The sequence below is a fragment of the Aricia agestis genome, chromosome 3 (assembly GCF_905147365.1).
Source record: "Aricia agestis chromosome 3, ilAriAges1.1, whole genome shotgun sequence".
Taxonomy (NCBI): Eukaryota; Metazoa; Arthropoda; class Insecta; order Lepidoptera; family Lycaenidae; genus Aricia; species Aricia agestis.
The window spans coordinates 21,283,176-21,298,538 of NC_056408.1; the positions used below are offsets into that span (position 1 = coordinate 21,283,176).

At 33.5% G+C, this 15,363-nt stretch overlaps 2 protein-coding genes across 2 annotated transcripts; both read right to left on the minus strand.

The window, feature by feature from the left end:
- Positions 1–209: 209 nt before the first annotated feature.
- Positions 210–6,014, minus strand: LOC121725485 (UDP-glucosyltransferase 2-like). The gene is made up of 10 exons (XM_042112489.1): positions 5,940–6,014; positions 5,641–5,728; positions 5,141–5,306; positions 4,032–4,226; positions 3,451–3,670; positions 3,012–3,231; positions 2,682–2,901; positions 2,486–2,589; positions 1,952–2,068; positions 210–247 (listed from the first exon to the last, which is right to left on the minus strand). The coding sequence occupies exons 2-10, from the start codon at positions 5,720–5,722 to the stop codon at positions 210–212; spliced, it is 1,362 nt and encodes a 453-aa protein (XP_041968423.1). The 5' UTR covers positions 5,723–5,728; positions 5,940–6,014.
- Positions 6,015–6,574: 560 nt separating this feature from the next.
- LOC121725486 (UDP-glucosyltransferase 2-like) lies at positions 6,575–11,426 on the minus strand. The gene is made up of 9 exons (XM_042112490.1): positions 11,283–11,426; positions 11,015–11,102; positions 10,459–10,624; positions 9,858–10,046; positions 9,360–9,576; positions 9,044–9,263; positions 8,643–8,862; positions 7,134–7,237; positions 6,575–6,741 (listed from the first exon to the last, which is right to left on the minus strand). Exons 1-9 carry the CDS (start codon positions 11,424–11,426, stop codon positions 6,575–6,577), a joined length of 1,515 nt encoding a protein of 504 aa, XP_041968424.1.
- Positions 11,427–15,363: the final 3,937 nt, after the last annotated feature.

A 15,363-nucleotide genomic window follows, 5' to 3' on the forward strand; every position in this document is an offset into this window, starting at 1 on the left:
TTCTTCTGATGGGATACAGTATAAGGATTGCGGTATATGAACCATCATAATATACCTCTACTAAGGCTTTGTACGGCAACTACATCATTGTTGTAATATTTTGGTTCCTAAGGCTGCGTTTCCACCAGAGATGTGTTGCGAGGAATGTGTTTTTAAGATCCAATAGCATCGCCGCGATGTCATGGCAAGCTGACGTCAATAAAGCGATTCTATTTGTTCTCAAAAACACATTCCTCGGAACACATATCTGGTGGAAACGCAGCCTTATGGTCAATAAAAAACTTAAGACCACCAACTTTGTATAAAAGATAATCGAGGGTTAAAGACTAGGTCAGTTTCGACTTTTTTAGGTCAATGACTGATAAGCGTGATAATAGGTAGGGGGAAAAAGTCTTTTCGCATTACATACTAGTATGAACTTGTCATTAAATCTCTTGGGTTATACCAATTGTATCCGGCTGATTTTAGTATCATTAAAAAAAAAATTATAGAAGACAATTCCAAATTCAAATTAGGTAAATGTGAGATTTTCATTTTTTCTTATTGTTAAAAGTGATTCTAATGAAGAAATTCGATACACAAGCCGCGAAAAAAAATTTGTGATGTTTATGTATCTAATGCAGTATCTGTGAGAGTAGCGCTGGTTTAAGCGTTTTCAATCCGGAAATTTTGATATCAAAGATGCACGTCGCTCTGGTCGCCCTGTTACGGACAAAACTGATGCAATTTCTGAAAAGTAGCTGAAGAACTGAGGATTGATCACAAAATGATTTTGGCGCATTTGAAAAAAGCTGGGTACACAAAAAAAATCTATTTGGGTGCCTCATGAGCTCACTGAAATAAATCTAATGAACCGTGTACTTATGTGTGTGTTGTAAATTGTAATCGTATGTAACGTATGTGTGTGTTGTAACTATCTAGTTGTATCTTATAGTAAATAATTTTATAAGAGTGCCGTTTGTGGGATCACAAACTGACAGGGGGCCACGGAAGATCAGGCGCCACGGCTTGCCGCGGTCGAAGCCTGAGTGGCTTTCCCTTTAAACATGCGGTGTGTGCATTGCACAGCCATAACCGAACACCCATTAGTTTTTAAGTAGTTCAATGTTGTATGTTAATTTGTCATGTCAATTTGTTGTTATTTTTCTGTGTTAAAAGCTCTGGCTGTGCTCTGTCCTTGTATGTTTAATAAAGATGTTTTTATTTTTTTTATTATTTACTCATTTGTTATTCTTTATTACGACGTAATAATACCGAACAATGTTTGAAGAAGCTGATACTGGTAATGAAAAGAGGATCACGTACGACAAGAACGTGCGAAAAAGATCGTGGTCAAAGGGCGGTCAGGCTTCACAGACTGTGGTGAAACCCATTCATTCACCATGATAACGCTAGACCATACATATTTAGTCACTCAGCAAAAATTACGGGAGTTTGGCTGGGAGGTGTTAATGCATCCGCCGTATAGTCCTGACCATGCACCTTCAGATTTCCACCTGTTTCGGTCGCTGCAGAATTCCTTAGGCAGTGTCAGGTTGACATCACAAGAGGACTCCCAAAACCATTTGTCGCAGTTTTTTCATCAGAAGCCCCAAAATTTTTATAGCTATGGGATCATGTCCCTACGAACAAGATGGCAAAAAGTTATCGAACAAAATGGCACCTATATACTTTAGTCAATTGTAAATAAACTATATAAAGATAAACTATATAAAGAAACCTTTTGAATTTTTATATCAAATGCGAAAAAACTTTTTCCCCAACCTAAAACTTGAAAAACGTTGCCTTATACATAGAGGGGCAATTTGTGCAAATTACCCTTTCGAATCATCGCAGTATTAAAATTACAAATAAGTATTGTAATTGTTTATTTTCTAACAACAACTTTGATCTTAATTCCTCTTAATTTTCTTTTGTTTATTACTTTTGCTTTTAAATAAATTTTGTGCTCCTTTTTTAATAATCTTGTAAATAATATATACAATGAACATGAAAAACACTAATTGGTCTAGCATCCAGAGCTGGTACCACTTGTACATGAGTGCTGGGGAGCGGAGATGGTAAGCACCTGAAACAAAAATCCAAAATTAAATTAATTATTTATCGGACCTCATTTAAATTGATCTTGCGATGTAAATTATATGCTCGACTTAGCGGGGGCCGGGAATTAAAAGAATATTATGTTAAATTTTTATGGCATTGTATTTTTGTTCTAAACTATAAAAACTGTGTAAGAAAAGAAAAAGAATATTGTCATACGAATAGTTCTTATCTTAACAGTTACAACACTGTTGCAATAAGGTGCGTAGCTATTGCTACGCACCTTATTGCAACAGTGTTGTAACTATATATATATATATATATATATATATATATATATATATATATATATATATATATATATATATATATATATATATACTATACAACAGTGTTGTAAATATTTGCTTATTAGCAAATATTTTTAATAATAAGAACAATTTACCTTTTGTTTTGATGGCGATTTCTGTGTAGTATTGTATGAGCTTGGAAGGCGGCACCAGTCTATTACGAAATAAACCCGAAAGATATTTCGCTTTATTGTAATAGCTGCAAAAATATTGCACATACTTGAGTTAAATCCAAAAAGAAAGGCATCCACAAGCTATTATCTATGCACAAATATTAATAAAACTTTTCACCTATCATCATCCATTATCTTTCGCAAAGCTTCTTCTACATTCGCTGCTAGGTTATCATTTAGTTCCACCTTGAGAGCATGACCAGCCCGCTCGGATTGGGCTGCGTTTGAGGGTTGGTCTCCAAAAACTGGTACATTGACTGTGGGCACTCCGTGGTGAAGCGACTCTAGCTTGCTGAGCAACCCGCCGTGTGTGATGAACACTTTTAGGTTTGGATGTGCTAGAAATTATACAACAATTTATGATCACTTTATAATCATTATTTCTTTTTCTGTCTTCAAACTAGCTTGATATAAAAATCTTGACTTCAATCTAGTTTAGAAATCTTACCTAGTATAGCCGATTGCGGCATCCAAGGTTTAATGTGAAGATTGTTTGGTAAGTTTTCCAATTGTTCTTCGAATTTCCAAAGTACGGTGTAGGGAAGCTTGCCGAAAAGTTTGACTAACTCTGCTTTTGTTTGGTTAGGAAACATTGTTGACTTAAAGGCTGTTCCCATGCTGAAGTAGATAACTCCGTTCTTAGCCGAGTCTAGAAGTTCCTGTAGATCCTGTAAATCATTGAATTTCACTTCAATCACACAATTTCAAATTTAAGACTGTCTTTCTTCATTTAAATAGATAACAATAACAAAACGAATAGGGATTTCCAGCTCAAAATTCATTGCCTTAGAAATAACTGTATGATTTATCTGTCTTGCGCCTCTTGTGTTATTTTGAATACTATTTGTAGTATAGTAATAGTATTAATTATTCTAATCCTAAGGTACCTTTGGTAAAGCCGGTAGTGCTTCAGAAATATGGTACCCAGCTATATCTACGACATTCGGTGGCATGCTTTTGACTGGCTCATACGCTGGATGTCCATTGACAAAGAGTATTGATATGTTGTGCAATGCTTCATAGTAAGTGGGAAGAGATACGCCTCGGTATTCCGCTATTGGTTTAAACAGCATTTCGTAATCTGATTCGCTGATTGAGAACCTTTTCCTGGAAAATATTAAAAAGAAAACTGATTTATAAAATGAAGTAACATACATAATAGTCAACTAGTTGAACCCCACAAAAATGCAAAAAGCCATTTATCGTGACCAACCGTATCTTTTTTCAGAATAAAAAGTATTCTTTGTTCTTTCCCGGGATTCAAAGTATGTAAGTATGTACCAAATTTTATCAAAATTGGTTCAGCGGCTTAAGCGTGAAGAGTTAACAGACAAACAGATAGACATGCTTTGGTATTTATAATAATAAGTATGGAAGTATGAATATTGAGTTTTACGTAGTTGTTAACCATTTGCACTCGAAACCAATAGTACATCTAATTGAAGAACATGCAATGCAAATGACGTACGCAGTATCGATTGACATCAAGCTGTAAAATAACGTATTCTTCACACGTTCCCAGAAACTCATGGGCACAGATGCATCGTTCAACATGACGGGTACTGTAGGGATAGACCTAACGGTGTCCACCAGGTTTTCGAAGTGAGGAGTCAATGGAGCACTGTTAAGCACTATCCATGGGACTTGTTGCACTGCTGCATATCTAAAAATATATAGTGTAAACTCCATGTAACGTCACTCTATTTAACGACAAACTCTCTAAAGCGTCGAAATCAATTGACACTCTACATAGCATCACTCCCACTCTCAATAACGTCAGCATTACAACAATTGAACAATAAAAAGCACCTTTTAAAATTACTAAAGTTAGTAAAAACTGCACAGCTATATACGTTTTTTTGTCGCATTGTTATCCTAGCCCGCAATAAATTCGACTTTCGGCATCATGCATACAGAACTTTCTAAGAAATTAGTCCTTTTGTTTACAAATTGAGATTGATTGCACATGTAGGTTTTTTTAGACCCTAGTCCCTAACTAAAAATAAAGAGTCATCTATTTGTTATCATAATATTCTCAGTTATAGTTACATAATCTTTCAAACTGTAAATACGGTTAGTAAAAGAAAATCACTGTATAATGACGAAAAAGTATTGATTTTTCTTCTCTCCATTTAACGACAACTCCATATAACGTCATAAAATGCACGGTCCCATCAGTGTCGTTATATAGAGTTTACACTGTAATATAGTTATGGCATTACAAGTAGTATAGTAGTAATAAAAAAATACAATATTATGTTTTCTAAAATTGGGCCACTAAACGACACTCTCTAGTTTAGTTTTCAAGAAAAGAAGAAAAAAAAAACATTGTGTAATGTCGGCACTACATATAGGCGAACGCGTTGTCCGACACGTTGGCCAGCTTGTTGGCCCAATGTGTAGAACGGGCGTTCGCGCGTTGGCGGTAGGTATTTCGCCTGTTCTACACATTGGGCCAGCGTGCCGGCCAACGCTTCGGCCAACGCGTCCGCCTATACGTAGTGCCGACTTAAGACTAGGACGCCGTAACGATTCATTATTTAAAAAATATTTCTGCAAATTGTATGCAAAACGGACCCAGCTTCGATATCCGAGAAGAACCACTCAGTAATGACGGCATCGAATTGTGTGTTGATTAAAACATTTCTCACATCAGGATTAGCAGCAATAGTCGTAGACATTTTCCTACCCATCTCTATTACCATTCGTATATCAAAGTTCTCATAGTCTTTTAGGTCTATGACTGAAATAAACAAATCTATATAAATAAAAATCAATTAAAATTTTGTTATTCTCGCTAAAAGTCGCAAAACGGCTAAACTGGTTTGCCGAATTTCAGTTATGAAATATTCGTGGAAAGTTAATGTGTTAGTAACGCTAAAACTCGAGAACGGCTGAACGGATTGTGCTAATTTTAGTCTTAAAATATTCGTAGAAGTCCAGGGAAAGTTTTAAAGTGACACGAAGTTCACCGGGACAGCTAGTTTTTCATATTAATTTAAGAACGCTTCAACATTTTTGTTCAAAATTGATTAATTGTAAAATCTTATTATAGTTGACTAAAGCACATCACACACTTTCCAGCATCGCTATAACTTCGCTGATATCGACAAAGTTAAGGTTGCCTGTTTCTTTTTTATCCGGGAAAGGCGTTACCATCGTCACCTAAAAAAAACAATGAGTGTATTTTAATGTGTTCATATTATTTCTCCCTTATCCATGCTGAGCGCAGAGAGTGATATTATGTATATTGCTTCGAGTAATTAGAGTTTATAAATTCCATAACGTCGCGTTGCTATTTTGTTGCTATATATATATATATAATATTATATTTTATAATATAATATAATATAATATTATATTTGTAATAACTTACCTCATGTCCAGCATCTAGTAGAACGTCAACCACTCCTTTTACTAAATTATAGTGACTCTTAGTTGGTGCTGCTTGAAAACAGAGAATTTTGTACGAATATGCTGTACTCAGTAAAGAAAACATTATAATTAATAACTTCATTTTGCTATTTTGCTTCAGCAAATATAGTTATCCTCAATTCCGTTTTCTGTATGATAAAATGATTTATCTGCTATTACGAATAATATTGATTGTTCCACATCACAACACTTCGGTTAATCTCTACTAAATCCAATAAAACTGCTAAGGCTAGTAAGATTTACGCCAAAACGAAGGTCAGCTACTTCCCCCAGATAAACTTGAATTTGATTCTGCTTTTGTATGTAAATTATTCATTAAAGTAGACGACACAATCGCCTGACACAGAATATAAAAATATAAGACATATTGATTATTGTGTAACTACGTCCACTTGACCTAATCTCATGAAGATCAGACTTTTAAGTTAACATTCAGTAAACCTTTTATCGTCACTTTTAAAGTTAAGTGAAAAAATTCTTACTGAATGTCATCGGTAAACTTATGCCTATAAATGTTACTTACACGTAAGAGTCAGCAACATAATATGAAAAAGAATTGACCACAAAAAGTTAGAATTACTGTATTTTAAATTTCCCAGAAATCTTTCGTGTCAAGTATTTTAAAATAGTTTTAAAAATAAGATAGCTTGTAAAAATAAAGAGCAATAACGCTGCAAGTTGATCCAACATCCAGAGCTCGTACCATTTGTATAGGAGAGCTGGTGACCTTAGATGATACGCTCCTAAAAAAAGAAAATGGAAACATAAACCAAAACAAAAACAGCAACTTATATTGAAGAACCAAGTTCCAAGAATTTCAAAAAGTGTACTTGGAATTTCTGAAATCCTATTAAAAATTCAGTGCGTATACCTTTGATATGATATTGAATGTAATGTAACTTCTTGGTGGAAATTCATGTTCAATTAAAATGTAATTATACACTTTCCTTGCACTTATTCCACTCTATTTGAATATATTTATTACAAAATTATTCACGACCGGTTTCGAAAAAAAAACACCTGATGATGATTTTTTCGAAACCGATCGTGTATGTAAGTAATAATTTTGTAATAAATCTATTAAAATAAAGTGGAATTATTGCAAGGAAAGTGTATTATTATTTAATTCGTATACCTTTGGTTTCTATGGCCAGTTCCACATAATGTTTGATCAATTTGGAAGTTGGTACTGGTCTATTTCTGAAGAGTGTAGACACAACCATTGCACGTTTGTGATATCTGCAATATTGATGAATCTTATTAAAAGCAACGCTAGTTGGTAAATTAGGTAGGTACTATCGTAACATATTACAACGCTTACAGACGAACGGCACTTGTTGACGGCACACGTCGACAAGTGTCGTTAGTCTGTAAGAAGCCTTACTTTAAAAAATTATCACTTGTCTTCAGTGTGTATTCTCTTTTGCAGTCTCGCATGCCTAAGATTGCATTCTCCTCTGTATTTCTCTTGCTAAGATTACATTTCTCGGGTTACATGTTAGTCACCATTTTCGTTTATATGATAAACTAGATGTCCCGCGCCCGCGTAATTTAGGAATTTTACGGAAACCGTACATTTTCCCATAAAAATAGCTTATGTCCCTACTCTCTTCACGTGGTCTACTCTATATCTGTGCCAAATATTGCCATAAAAATTGCTCCAGTAGTTCGTGAGATAAACCCTTTCTAATATTCCCCCGTTTTCCCCACATTTTCCTGAGTTTATTTGTACGTATTAGTCTTAGCGTGAATTATCACGCTAAGATAAATATAATATAGCCTTACTCGATAAATAAGCTATCTAACACTGAAATAAGTTTTTAAATCGGACCTTTAGTTCCTGAGGTTAGCGCGTTCAAGCAAACATACTGTTCAGGTTTATAATTAGATTTTTTTAAATTATCGCTTGACAAACTCGAGTCTCGATCTAAAAGACTATGAAAAGTACTAATAACACATAATAGGCTCATAATCGACGACGCATCACTATGCGTCCTACCTAATATGGTAGTGATGATGATGACGATGAATGTAATTTGCATAGTAGCATAATATGCTTTCCATTCTTAAAACAACGCCGAAACTCCCAAACTTGTATCTATAAAGAATCAGGAGTTCTCTCAGCACCTTCCGAACCACGGTATACCTCGGTGCAAAATCTTACTTGTTGGTAGCATATGCTTAGAATACTTCTCACGAAACCGCAGTCACCACACGTTTCCCAATAAAATTTGAGGAGTTCCCTCAATTACTTATGGATCCTTCATCAGATCACCACTTTTGTAAATATAATACTAAATTGGCATATACCCTATATACCAAAAGAAAAATTTTGAAAATCGGTTTACAAACGGCGGAGTAATCGTTGAACATAAGAAAACGAACATAACACCTCCCCTATTTTGAAAGTCGGTTAAAATTGTAGCCTATGTGTTATTCTGATGTATAAGCTATATTATTGTACAGTTTCTTTAAAATCCGTTCAGTAGTTTTTGCGTGAAAGAGTAACAAACATCCATACATCCACACATCCATACATCCAAACTTTCGCCTTTATAATATTAGTAGGAAGTAGGAAGTAGGATGAAACATAATTATTAGTGCTGAAAATTTCAGATTATTGTATTTAGTATTTACTATTTACCTGTCGTCTTGAAGCATTTCGTGAAGAGCTGAGCTAATATTTTCCGCTATAAAAGGTGATAATTTCACTTTTTTTGCTATCCCTTGCTCCACGGATCTAGCCGCGTTGGTTATTTGGTCTCCATACACAGGAATCACAATCATTGGTATACCATTATTAATTGCCTCTAGTGTGCTTAGTAAGCCACCGTGCGTTATGAACAGTTTTACATTTGGATGGGCTATAAAGTAAGGAATTTTAAATGCTCAATGAATAAAAAAAGAAATCTTAAATAAAGAAATGTAAAGAAAATTAAGTGAATTCTTTTACAATTGTTTCACATTCTATAAATCTCATCTATCTACATTCTACAGGTTTAGGAACTGATGTTACGACTGACATTAATGTTATGAAAGTTTTACCTAAAACGCTTGACTGTGGCACCCAATTTCGAATGTGTACGTTTTGGGGGAGGAAGTGTAAATCGTCGTCGAATTTCCATAATACCGTATAAGGAAGACTTTCGAAAACTTGCAATAGTTGTGATCTAGTTTTATCTGAAAAAACATCAGCTTTCAAGGCAGAACCCATACTGAAGTATATAACTCCTCGTTTCGAACTGTCCAATATTTCCTGGAGGTCCTGAAAATATATATATTTTTGCATATATTATATATATTCTTGCATATTACGTGGATGAACGGCGTCAGAGGTAGAGAAGTAGTTATACACACTTACCTTTGATAATGGGGATACGTTACCAAAGTGATAACCAGCAATATTGACTACATTTGGCGGTATACTTTTCGTGGGTTCCATAGATGGATAAGTGTTAACGAGCAGTATGGAAATATTATGAATGGCCTCCATCAGTGATGGCAGAGCAACGTTTCTTGCTTCAGCCAGAGGTTTAAAATATTTCTCATAATCTCCATTCGTTTTAATGAATTGAAGGCTAAAAAAATCGGTAAAGTTGATTAGATATGAGAAACACAACACCAAATCCTTATAAACAACCAAATATGAATGATCGAAACATTCAAAGACAATTTTAGAGTGATTGGTTGAAGCACTAGAGTTTTTAGTTATCATGTGTCCGTATAATTGAGTTTTAAATGAAGTTTATTCAAGTCGAAACGAATTCAAGTATAAAAATTGTAGCAAACGCATCTCCAACAAGAACGAATTAAAGTTGCACCAACACTGTTTACTTATAATATATAAATAAGCACTTACTAATTTGCATATGACTTCGTCAAATATTCAAGTGTATTTTTTGTTCTTTCTATAAATTGCATGGGGAGCTTCTTGTCCATCGTCAGAGGAATACTGGGTATTGATCTGACAGTATCTACTAAGTATTCCATGTAAGGTGACATTGAGTTCGACAAAACTATCCACGGTATTTGCAGCACTGCAGCATAACTTCACAGAAAACTTTATTAACTTGACATGTTTGACTTTCTTTTAGACTTCACGATTTGATTAAATCGAAAGTTAAAAAGCTTCTAATTTAAAGTTAAAAAGTTCAAAAAGTGCAAGTGTTGAGAAAAATGTATAGAAAGAAAGCGAACAAAAGAAATAGAAATAAACTACATGACGCCTGCAACCCGTTGCGCTATTTGTTCGTTTATCGCGAGGGATTCATACATTTTTCCGGATGGAAGAGTATTCTATGTTATTCCTCGGTACTCACAGTATCTCCTTAAGAAATTGCATCAAATTTGGTTCAGTTAAAGCGTGAAGAGGTAACAGACAGACACACTTTCGCATTAATCATAATATTATATCGATCTTTCGCTATCGTTTGATGTTACAGTTCGTATCAAGTACTCACCCGGCTTCCAAATCTGAATAAAACCATTCAGACACAACTGCATCAAAATTATTATTTACTATAACGTCTTTTACATTCGATGATTCGATCACCATCCTCGATATGTTTCGACTAATATCCGTTACATCTATAGATCTCATTTGACTGCGGTCGGAGAGGTCTATCGCTGTAAATTAAAAAAAAACTTGATAAAATAGTATAAATATTTTGCGTAAAGGGGTATGAAGATTTTGGCCGACCAACTGTCCGCTATAGCTAACATCAATACGAACAAAAAATAATCTTGAACAAAACCACGTAAAGTGTCACATTTCGAAGATAATATTATGAGCTGCCAAAGTTTTACCAATTTAAGATATTGCAACTTTGGCAGCTCAAATCTTCGAAATGTGACACTTTACGCGGTTATGTCCAAGATTATTTTTTGTTTGTATTGATTTTATTTACCCATTTTTGAAAAAAAAATATTTGTGAACGCAGAAAACCACAATGGCGGACAATAGGTCGGCCAGGCTCCATATAAAAATCTTCATACCCCTACGTGTTGTTGTATTACCTTCTATTATCTTTCTGACTTCGCTTATATCAATTAAGTTTAGTTTGTTCACCGGTTTTATGTCTGGATAGGTTGTTATCATTGTTACCTGAAATATTAAAAGAAATCGGTAATAAGCATACAAGTATTTGGATTGCAAACTTTTTTGTTCAAAACTTCTTTGATTTTATGGTAAAAGAACAAATTTATTTTTATTCGTTTTATGTAATACTAACATTAACACTTTAGTTGACAAGTTTCTTTAAAATAATATTGACATTTAACATACCTCATGTCCAGCTTCCAGAAGTATATCTACAATTCCTTTCATTAAAATATAATGACTACGCATCGGCATACTCTGTATGCAAAGGATGTGGTACCCATATGCTATTGGCATTAAAACCAGCCATAACAACGCAAACCGCTTCATTCTTAATTTAAAAAATAATTCATAGTAAAAAAAATATACTTAGATATTTAATATTTATATTATCTGATTATAAAAATGATTAGTAGATAGTTTCATTAGGTTTTTTTCACTTACTTTCTAATAAAGTTCTCGATGTAGTTTGTAACACTTTACAAGTAATAAAATGCCATTTAGGACATAAGAAATAATTCCAAAAATTGACCTGATTCCTCTAAAGGTTCGAAAACACACTGATTATTGTTTGTTTTGCACACTGAAATCTTAATATATTTTTTTATCTTTATTGTATAAGTTAATGAACTATAATGCGACTTAGAGGTGACGGAAGGGACGAAAGGATTGTATCAAAATATATTATGTCGCAGTCATCTGGTTCAATCTGCGATTCGATTGAATGACTCGGCCGAACGTCGATTGAACGATCGTCACTCAATGTCCAACTAGTTAGCGATTTGTAACATAGCCCTTTGAAGATAGCGGACATAATCAGTCAGGTAATTGAACGTATTTCACTTTTTGCCCACTGCGGCGCTTGTAGTTACTAAAACAAATATGGCGTCAAACAGCTCGCACAGCTGATAGCACTGTGTTGATATTTTGTCAATTAAATTGACTTAAAAAGCGCTTTATTTGTAATAAAAAAAATATGACAGTGTGGATTTACCTATTACTACTCCGTCAACGGCTACTTAAAACATTATAGCATATCCCATTTAACGACTTGTCTTTAAAAATTCATTCTTATCTGTTTTTAAAAAAACAACAAAAAAATATATTAAGTATCAATAATTAACATAAAATGGGGAAGTAAATATCTGCCAAAGTTTGGTACTTTGGCAGATATTTACTTCCCCAATTTTTAGTATCACAATGTAATTTTAAAAATTAAGTCACCTTAAATAAAATTTAACAAATAAGGTAAAAGCACTAATGGCAGACGCTTTAAGGAAACATAAAACATTTGAATGCTATAAAATATATATCTATGACTAGTAACTCTTAGAAAATAAAACTATTATAATTATTCTCTGACAAATCAATAAAACATAGAAATTATTGGTCTTTTTGTAAACTTAGTCATAAGTACTTATAGATGACATCACAAAAAACGAACATGACTAATAGTAGACACCAATATGAACTAATAGTTGACATAGAACATTACATTACATTTTACATTTTTCCTATTATTAGGTCTTTATTTGTCGTTTTTTTTTTAAGATTTTATTTACTTCATCATAGTAACTACATGCATATGAAATATTATCCACGTTGTCTCCAGATTCTATCCATTCTTCTGCCATGCTGAAACTATCTTTCCTCTTATTTCCATTTTTCATATTTTTTTCCTAGTAAATTTATTTTCAGTCTTTAGTCTCCATGCTTCTCTTGCCTCTTCTTTTTTCTTCTTTCTTTTCTCAGCTCTCCTTTTACTGCTAAAAAACTAAAGCAATCGATTTTTAGATCAGTACAAGGTCTAATATGTCAATTTTTAGGTACAGTAGTTCTAATTTGTTAGTTTGTTAATAGAATTATATTTTCAGAGAATAGTGGTGATATTTGCAGAAGAATAAACTACAAAACAACTTTAGTATGTATTGCAAAACTAAAAGATGAGATCCATGTTATCTATTAGGTTTTTTACATTTTCAAGAACTAATAGTAGACATCCTTATTATTGTTAGGGAAAATGGAAAAAAAAATCATAAATAAACATTATTTATGTATACAACATGACTATTACTCCAATGAAATCAATAGTAATTACAAAAAATCAAATAAATGTATTCAAAACTTACGTGCAAAATTTCGCCTTCCTTAACCTTAGAGAATCTGGAGCCGAACTTCACGTGTATTGTGTGTCATAGGGATTGCACTGGGGCACATACATGCAGGTCATGGTTCTATGACGAAGAAAATGAAGGCTACGGTTCAAAGATTCTTTGTTTTTTATGCAAAAGCGAAGAAAACATACAATCGCAACGAAATGAAGCTCATAAGGAACTAAACTCCTTGAATATTGGTCAAATGGTAATAATCAGTGTTTCTAAAGTAGACCGTGGTCCTTTAGATACACAAAATATACGAAGAAAAATCGTTGACTTCCGGAATGGAGTTTACAAAGTAGGAACTTTTGGAATAAGGCTTTTTATATCAATAAAACTGAGAATAACTACTGAATATTGTTTTATTTAAAGTAACTCACATTTGCACAGTAAGAAATCAAAAATCAAAAAGAAAACAGGAAAAGACGCCATCTCATAGACATTGACATTAACTTTTTTACTATTCCACAAAACCAGAGGCAAAGACATAATGGCTATTCAGCCAAGATTAAAATTTTCTAATGCAAACTTAAACTTAATACTCCCACTAAAATTTTACATCATAGCTTATTCCATGGTTGAACATAAAATAACAAATAAAAATTACAAATCATTCATCATTTGTTCTCTTAGAAAAACAAAAAGTTGTGTGGGCAATGGTTTTGTTAATATATCAGCAAGCTGATTCCTGCTAGGGACATAAGATATATTTATTAAACCATTCTCCACTTTTTCTCGAATAAAATTGTACTTGACATCTATATGTTTTGATCGTTTGTGAAAAACTGAATTATTAATCAATTTGATTGCACTTTGATTGTCAACACAAAGCTTAATACAATCAGATTTCTCATGTAAGTCTAATAATAGTTGTTGCAACCATAATATTTCCTTTGCCGATTCGCAGGCTGCAACAAATTCTGCCTCGGTAGTAGAGAGAGCAATGGTTTTTTGCTTTTGGCTTAGCCATGTAATAGGCCCTCCATTCATTAAAAATATGTATCCACTAGTTGATTTTCGGGTGTCCACATCTCCTGCAAAATCAGCATCTGAATAGCCAATAAGACCACTGCTTTCTCCATACCGTATACATACATTTTTTGTATTTACTAAATATCTAATAACACGTTTCAATGCATTAACATGTTGTTGACTTGGGTTATTTATATAACGACTTTACATGTTCACTGCATATGAAATGTCAGGTCTTGACACTGAACTTAGAAATAATAAAGAACCTATTGCTTCCCTATATGGAAATTTTATAGCAGTTTCCTCTGAATTTTTACATAAAACAACATTTGGATCAGCCGAAGTTGACACAGGATTACATTCAGTCATATTAAAAGTTTTAACAATTTGTTCTATATATTCTCTCTGATGGACACATATACAGTTATCTGTTTTTAACACTTCTAGGCCAACAAAATATGACAAATCTAATTCTTTAATTTTAAACGCCTGTTTAAGAAAACTGATTATATCTTTAATTATCTTTTTACTTGATGATAATATAAGAGCATCATCAACATATATTATCAGTATTACTCTAATACTGTCTACATTTCTAGTATATACACAGTAGTCAGCCTGTGACTGAACAAAACCATAAGATTTTAAAAATTCAGTAAACTTTTTGTTCCAACACCTTGACGCCTGTTTTAACCCATAGAGTGATTTATTTAACTTTAGTACTTTACTTTTATTAATATTCACCCCATCAGGAATTTCTAAATAAATTTCTTCTTCCAAGTCCCCGTTCAAAAAAGCAGTTTTAACGTCAAATTGTTGGATTTCTAAGTTATACTGAGCTGCGATACTAAAAATTATTCTAATTTAATCATACCGTGTAGTAGGGGAGAATATTTGCTGATAATCAACGCCAGGAACTTGATTGAACCCTCTTGCACATAATCGAGCCTTGTAACGGTTTACCTTTCCATCATCACCCCTTTTGATGGAGAATACCCACTTAGCTGTAAGCGTTCTCTGTCCAGCTCGCTTCACTGGGGTCCAAGTTTGATTCTCATAATGTGCGCTTAATTCTTCTTTGATAGCTTGCAGCCATTCCTCCTTCTGTAAACTTGAACAGATGAATGGCTCATCGGCCA